Here is an 8,210-nt window from a genome sequence, read left to right on the forward strand (position 1 = left end):
TGATTACAATTTATGACCCTACTTTAGCCCCCACTTTAACAGGAGTATGACCCTATGCAATACTATTGGGGTTTATTCCATTCCCCCCCCCCCTCTATAAGGGAAGGAAAGGATCCTATTTCAATTGATCCTCAACTATGTACACAAGTGACATTAGGTTCAGAGTAAAAAGGGCTAAAATGGGTCTAGGGGGAATGAAGATAGGACATGTTAAAGTAGAAGCACAAATATGAGGTGTGAATTGTACATGATTACAATTTATGACCCTACTTTAGCCCCCACTTTAAAAGGAGTATGAGCCTATGCAATACTCACAGTAAAGTAGAAAGATGAGGAAGAGAAGAGCAAGATCACAAAGAGATAAGACATCACTAATTTTGAGGAACCGATCCCCCAATCTTAGGAACTTAACTCACACAATCATATTCAAGGACACACAAAACAAGACAAAGAGAAAAAATCCAAACAAAGAATAACAAATACAAAAGACACACAACATAAGGGGTTAGTACTAAAATAAAAAATGCTCCAATTCAAATAGTTGAAGAGACCTCGATAGTCAAACTGTCAAATGTGTTAGCCACTAATCTAATTCTCAGAATGATATTACAAGAACATAAGTGGTCAAAAAAAAAGAGCAACAACATGCATCAAGTGATGAAATATGATCCAACTAGGAGCAAAGCTATGAGCTCATGGAGAGGAGAAGGTAGAGAACATGGATGCCATGGGATAGCAAGTTGTGTTATGCTAGGTGATTCATGTGAAGAAAAGAAAGAAAGACCATGGAATACATAGGCTAGCAAGTTGCATTATGCTAGGTGGTCCATGCGAACATGAATACACACATGACAACAAGATGTGTTATGTTGTGTGATTCATGTAGAGAAGGAGAGTTTGAATAGTCTAGCAAGTTATGTTATTCCAATTCCACTCATCTCAAAAATGTCATGCAAGGAGGGTTAAATATTCTAGCAAGGTGTTTTATGATAGCCAATCTACCTTAAATAAGTTGAAAAAGAGCTCAAAGATATAGCAAGATGCATTATGCTAGTCATCTCATCCTGCTGCATATGTCACCATTTGGTTTCAGGAGTTAAGCATCTCTTCTAATAGTTACATTTTGTTCACCATCTTGGTGCATGTACCCCCTTTCCACCTCCATCTATTGTCACACTACTCCCACCATGATTTGGTTCTTTTTTGGTCTCCTTCCTATCCCACTTATGATCCCATACTCCTTGGCTTCAACATTCCATTGGATACCACCTAGTGTTTTCTACATCTTTTTTATTGTTATTGCATGTGTTTGTGTTTGTGTTTGTATTTATTTTTTGCATATGGTCCCAGTGCTCCATATATCATATTGTCACATTTTCCTTCATCCTTTATATGATGGCATGCCTCAAGAATGTGCCTTTTGGATCAATATGTTATTTGTAGTTTTTTTAAATTTTGTGTGTAGTTCATAGTGTCTATAGTCCTAGTGCTCCATCTATCACACTATCATGATCACCCTCATCCTTCATACGATCATGTGCCTTGACAAGGTGTCTCTTTCCATCATTATGCTAGTTGTAGCGTTTTTTTGTTTTTGTGTTAGTCCATACGCACATGGTGCATCATCATCATCATCCATTATATCACGGTGCATAACTCTAGCGCTATAACAAATAATATGTTTCTCTTTGCATGTGAAGTTACATTGACGATATTCATCCTTCATCCATTTTACCATTTTACTTATGTTTATCCATCCTTTTCTTTCTACCCAGACATGTGTAATTATCATTGCATTACATCTTTGCAAGATATCGTCATCATCAATAATGTACACCCATGCAAATCTAAAATCCTCTCATCCAAGTGATGTTAATCAATATGTCCAATACTCATGCACAATTAGTTATATATCCATGGCATGTACATCATCCCAATGTGATTCTTCCAAGTCTTCTTTTATCCATCACGACACATCTTTTTTTTATCCTTTGTCTTTTGAATAGATCTCTTGGGATCCATTTTCCCAAAATCTCTCTTAAAGGGCTTCACTTTCATCAATTCCATCATCATCCTCGAATGATAGGAACAACTTTCCATTGAATTTCATTCCATCCTACTTTTTTATTTTTCTTTGATAATTTCATCCTACTTTTTATTTTAGTTGTGATATTAATCAAAAAGAGAAAAGATAGACATCTAAATATTTTTCTAATACACTTTTATCGCAATCAACAAAATAATTTCATCACCTAATAAAACTCCCTTCATCTAACCCTACCTAACTATAATTATAATATAACTTTATCACAATCAACCAAATAATTACATCAGCTAATAAAATCCCCATCATCTAATGTAGCCCTACCTAACTAAATATTTATAAGTTCGAACTCTAAAATCCTTTTGCTAGGTAAATTATAGGGGAAAATATCTTATACTCATTACGAGATCGATCGCAAAATGAAAAAAAATTATAGAATATTGTGAGCATTGATTGTTGGTTGATTCCAAACAATATCGTGACAAAATGAAAGAACATTGTATCAATTGTTGTTGCTAACGCGGTAATTAACCACGGTCAATATTAATACGAAATTCCTTGTACCCGTAGTCCAGAGTTTTAAGTTGAACGGTTTAAGAAATCCTGGAGACCTAACAACGGCAGAAGAAGACAAAAGTGGCGAATCTGGTTTAGGGGATATAAAAACAAGAGATGTGCGGAAGAGGAAGCAGAGTAGAGTAGAGTAGAGTAGAGCAGAGCAGCACAAGATGACGGTGGGTATGTCTACCTGGGGGTGGGACTGGGAGTTGGGGTTGATGGTGCTAGCATTGGCATTCACGCTGGCCCTTGCAGCGCTGGCGTGGTGGGCGATTGGTGGAAACGGAAATGGAAATTACAAAGATTACAACCTTCCTCTGCCGCGGGGGGCCACAGGATGGCCGCTCATCGGAGAGACAATCACCTTCCTTCGAGCCATCAACAACCCTCACAACCCTCGAAAGTTAGTCGACCACCACGAGCGCAAGTAATAATTAGTCATTTCCTTCCCTCTTTTTCCTTTCTGCTACCTGCATTTTGAATCATGTCTCTAATCGGGAATAGGAATGGGAATTTCCAGATACGGCCCGGTGTTCAGATCGAATTTGTTTGGGAGTTCAAAGACGGTGGTGACGGTGGATCCAGAGTTCAGCAAATATGTGCTGCAAAACGAGGGAAGGCTGTTCCATACCAAATACCCGCTGTCAATGAGAACCATCATTGGCAAATTCAGCATATTGGCGGTGCGCGGCGAACTTCAGAGGAAGCTCCATGGAACTGTTAACAAATTCTTGAGCGCCGAGATGCTGAGCTCGGAATCCATTGGCTATATCCAGAACATCTTTGATTTGGGAATGCGCAAGTGGGAGGGCCACAACAGAGAATTGCATCTTCAGGAGGAGATCCATAAGGCAAACCCCACCTCTTCAATATTCAAGATTGTTTAGCCAGCAAAAGATTTTATGAATTTATTATCCTCACCCCCGCCTCTCATCATCAATAATATTGGATTCCCGCAGGTTGTTTTGAATTTGATGGCAAAGAAATTGCTCGACTTAAATCCAGAGTACGATATGAAAGAAATCGACAAACTTAGGGTTCTTGATGACCTGGCAGGGGCGATCGTAACCATCCCCATCAACATTCCGGGCTCGCCTTTCGCAAAGGGAATCAAGGTGAGTGCTCATTTTTCGTCAGTCGTAATTGTATGTTCAATTTTGTGAGGTCTTGAGATTACCTTGCAATTTGGCAGGCCAGGAAAACGCTGCACAAAAAGATAAACGAGTGCATAAAGGAGAGGAAGGAGCATCCAGAAGTGGTCCGCAGTGATCTGTTGACTCACCTTTTGAAGGAAGCCGCGTTCCCCGAGGAGGTCATTGCAGAGTTGATAATGTCTCTCTTCTTTGCCTCTTACGAGACTTCCTCTAAAGCTCTCACTTTTGCTGTAAAATTTCTCACTGACAGCCCGCGGGCGTTGAATGAAATGAGGGTGAGCATTCCTACAACAAAACAAACCCTCCTTTGATATGCTATATAGAGTCTATTGCTGATTGTAGTGTTACGCAGGCGGAGCATGACGCCCTGGTGCGCCTCAGGGGCAATGGAAAGCTCACCTGGGACGACTACGCCTCCATGAATTTCACCCATTGCGTATGTCCTCCTTTTACCCCTCCCTCTGCCTCTGCCTCTGCCTCTGCATCTCCAACGGAATTTTTAGATTACCTGACTGAAGTCAAAATGTGTTTGATGTGGACCGCAGGTGATCAAGGAAACTCTACGACTGGGCAACGTTGCGCCTGCTGTTTTCAGAGAGACGGCACAAGACATCAAAACCAAAGGTATGGATATTTATGGCGTGGGGAGAGAGAGAGAAGGGAGTATAATAAGTGTTTGACCACTAATTTGATTGGTAGTAGTGCAGATTTTGTGATTCCCAAGGGATGGGCAGTGTTGGTGTTGCTGAACAGCACACATCTGGATGAGAAAAACTACCCCGAAGCTCTCACATTCAATCCATGGCGCTGGCAACACGAACCTCCTCTGGTATTCGACTTGTCCAACCTCTCTCTGTTTTTCTTCCTGGACTTGACAATTAATTAACTCGCAAGAGACGAATTTGATGGGCGGAGCTGCTTTGTTGTTGTTGCTGCTGCAGGAGCTTTCCAAGGATCCATGGTTCCTGTGTTTTGGGGGAGGTGCCAGGTTTTGCCCTGGATATCAGTTTGCCAAACTTGAGATGGCTCTCTTTCTCCATTGCTTCATTACCAAATTCAGGTTAAATTGCCTGCAATCTTATCTTACTCTCTTCGTTTGACATTCAGTACTCTTACTCTAGTATTACCAAAACTAAAATCGGTTGATGATGATCAGGTGGGAGGCAGTGGAAGAAGATCATCTACATTACTTTCCATACACATATATGGTGAAGGGTCTTCCCCTCCGTCTCTCCCCTCTACAGTGACCTGCCAGATCACTTCAAATTACTTCAAGGACATATTAGCATAGAAGTGAGGTCCATGTCGGTAATAATGATGTTCTCTTTCATTATTATTATGAAGTTAATAATGATGATATCATAGTTTTTACAAGGATTAGTAATTGAAATTCATATGTACTTTTATTTGAAGGAAATATTAACCTATAAATGAGGTTCATGTAATAATGTTCTCTTCTATTATAATTATGATGTTAATAATAATGATATTATAATTTTTATGATGACATTTTTTCCAATCATTTCTTAATATTCGTAATATGTCATCTTATAAAAGATAATGATTCGTTTATTGCCTCTAGCATACATAATTAATAAGAGCCCAACTTTTATTAACAACTAAAACTTTTTTTATTATTAACATTGGATTTAATAAATATAATAAGCATCAAGAGATGTGATAGAATTTAGAATTGCACATAATAAGAGTAGTTTTGATTAAATTGATTTTAATGTTTTGATAGATAGTTCTCAAGTAATTTGATAATAATTTATAAATGTCAATTGTAACTCAAAAATGCTTAATCTTGTGTGTTGGAAATAGAATGACAAAATATGAAGTAGATTGTTCTCAACATTTTTGTGAGGTCAATTTCTCCTCGTAGATTTAACATTTTAAATTCATAAAAATGATATTTGACGGCAAAAATAACCCTTTGACTATAAAATGATCTATTTGCTTTTGTTGCTTGAAATCGACTAGTCTTGGGTGTTTGAACCCATTTTTGAAAAATTAGTAAGATTGATGAACACTTTTAGGAGTTTGGTATGTGAAGATATTCTCCTCAGTCAAGCCTCTAAAGTTGAATTAACAACTTTGATAAATTTGAAGACATGCTAAGAAAACATATAATATGCTTAGAATGCTAATATAAATATTTGCATTTTTGCTCATAGGGCTCTTTAGAGATTACCCTAGATAGAGCTTCCCAGAATGATCAGGTGACTTGGGTAATGAAAAGATACCTTCCCTAGCATTTATCTACCTACCTTGATGTGTCCACATTGCCTATTTGTCTTCTCTACCAACAATTTTAACAATTTTGCATGTTTTTTCTCTTAGGGCTCTTTAGAGACTACCACAAATAGAGCACCCTAGAATGATCGAGTGACTTGGGCAAAAAAAGAGAGACCTTCCCTAGCATTTACCTTCCTACCTCGAATTTTAACAATTTTGCGTGTTTTACTCTTAGGGCTCTTTAGAGATTACTATAAATGGAGCACCCTAGAATGATCGAGTGACTTGGGTTAAAAAAAAGAGACCTTACCTATCATTTACCTTCCTACCTCAACATGTCCACGCTACCCATTTGTCAAAACTACTATAATTTTTTTTTTTTATAATTTTGCATTTTTTACTCTTAAGGCTCTTTAGAGACTACCTCGAATTAGTTCACTCTAGAACCATCAGGGAACTTGGGTAACAAAAGGATGCCTTCCCTAACATTTGCGTACCCACCTAGATGTGTTGGTATAATGTTTTTCACTCCATGATGCACAAAACAAAAAGTATGCTTCTTTCCATTTTTTACTACTTTCCATCGATAGTTTTAGCAAGAATTCATTTGACTTTGGAATGCCTAAACAATGTTGAGTTGATCAAAATTGAGAGATTTTGGTGTGAAGGGATTTGATATTCACTTTTAGGTCTAGAAAAAGAATTCCTACGTGTCACGAGCTCCTAGAATGACTTTGTCATAGTTTGGTTGGTTTTTTTGCTTTTAGGGCTCTTTAAAGACTACCCAAGATAGAGCAACCCAAAATGAGCGAGTGACTTTGGAAAAAAAAGAGAACTTCCCTAGAATTTACCTATCTACCATGACGTGTCCATACTTTCCATTTGTAAAAACTATCAGCAATTTTTACAATTTTGCATTTTTTCTCTCTTAGGATTCTTTTAAGGCTACCTTGGATATAGCATCTCTGAATGATTGAGTGACTTGGGCAATGCAAAGAGGCCTTCCCTAGCATTTAACATCCTACCTTGATGTGTACACATTGCCTATTTCTCAAAAATACTAAATCTGTTACAATTTTGTATTTTTTGCTCTTAGGGTTGTTTAGAGACTAGACTCTAGATTATTGCACTCTAGAATCATTGTCGAACTTCAACAATAGAAGCAAGAATTCCCTATATTTTACCTACCCACCTTGATGTGTTGGTATAGTTGGTCTCGCTCCATGATGCACAAAACAAAAAAAATGATTCTTTCCATTTTTGCAATATTAACAACTTTTGCAAGAATGCATTTGATGTTGGAACACTCAAATAGTGTTAAGTTGACCAAAACTGAGAGAGGCTAGTTTGAATGGATTTGATGTCCACTTGTAGGTCCATTAAAATCATTCCTACATGCCACAAGCTCCCATAATAACTTTGTCATAGTTTGGGAGTATTTTGCTTTTAGAGCTCTTTAGAGACTGCCTCAGGTAGTGCACTCCAAAATGAATAGGTGACTTGGACAACCAAAAGAGGCCTTCCCTAGTGTTTACCTACCACCTTGACTTGTTGGTATAGTCAATTTTCTTCATGATGCATGAAACAAAAAATATCTCAATCTTGTCATTTTGGCATTACATTCCACTAACAATTTTTGCAAAAATGCATTTGATGTTGGCTTAATCAAATAGGGCTGATTTGAATAAAAGTGAGAGAGGTTGGTTTGGAGGGATTTCACATCCATTTGTAGGTCCAAATGAATCATTTCTATGTGCCACAAACTAAGAGAATTAATAATTTCATGGTTTGACATTTTTTGGTCTTAGGGCTCTTTAGGGACTACCTTAAAATAGTGTGCTCCTGATTGATCGAGTGGCTTGAGAAATGAACATAGGCCTTCCCTAAAATTTAATTGTATGTCCATTTGCCAATGCTACTAACAAATTTGTAATTTTGTAAGGAATTTAAGTAGCGGAACAACTTCCTACACTAATCTTGAGAGGAGGGTAATGCAAAAACTTTTACAGATCGTCACAATAGTTACAAAAAATAAAAATAGACATAAAAACATTCAAACCATAACACAGTGATTTACGTGGGGAAAACCCTTTCGGGAGAAAAACCCCACACTCCAAAAGCCACCAAATATATTATTCAACAATAAAAAATAGATTACAATATACTTGCAGAGAAAGCTCTTCGCAAGAGTACCACTAATCAAAGATTCAAAGATA

The 8,210-nt window shown here is 37.6% G+C and overlaps 1 protein-coding gene across 1 annotated transcript; it reads left to right on the plus strand.

Annotated features, from left to right (window-relative positions):
* The first annotated feature begins 2,667 nt into the window (after window positions 1–2,667).
* On the plus strand, window positions 2,668–5,263 carry LOC131061998 (cytochrome P450 720B2). Its single transcript, XM_057995840.2, has 9 exons — window positions 2,668–3,029; window positions 3,123–3,453; window positions 3,562–3,717; window positions 3,795–4,031; window positions 4,109–4,192; window positions 4,302–4,380; window positions 4,464–4,585; window positions 4,698–4,816; window positions 4,913–5,263. The coding sequence occupies exons 1-9, from the start codon at window positions 2,773–2,775 to the stop codon at window positions 5,001–5,003; spliced, it is 1,476 nt and encodes a 491-aa protein (XP_057851823.2). The 5' UTR covers window positions 2,668–2,772; the 3' UTR covers window positions 5,004–5,263.
* Window positions 5,264–8,210: the final 2,947 nt, after the last annotated feature.

Source organism: Cryptomeria japonica, chromosome 2 (assembly GCF_030272615.1).
Source record: "Cryptomeria japonica chromosome 2, Sugi_1.0, whole genome shotgun sequence".
Lineage (NCBI taxonomy): Eukaryota > Viridiplantae > Streptophyta > Pinopsida > Cupressales > Cupressaceae > Cryptomeria > Cryptomeria japonica.

Coding starts and splice junctions, on each gene's coding strand:
- LOC131061998 (XM_057995840.2), top strand. CDS start 2,773: ATGACGGTGGGTATGTCTACCTGGGGGTGGGACTGGGAGTTGGGGTTG. Junction 4,032..4,108: donor GGGCGTTGAATGAAATGAGG/GTGAGCATTCCT, acceptor AGTGTTACGCAG/GCGGAGCATGACGCCCTGGT. Junction 4,817..4,912: donor TGCTTCATTACCAAATTCAG/GTTAAATTGCCT, acceptor GATGATGATCAG/GTGGGAGGCAGTGGAAGAAG.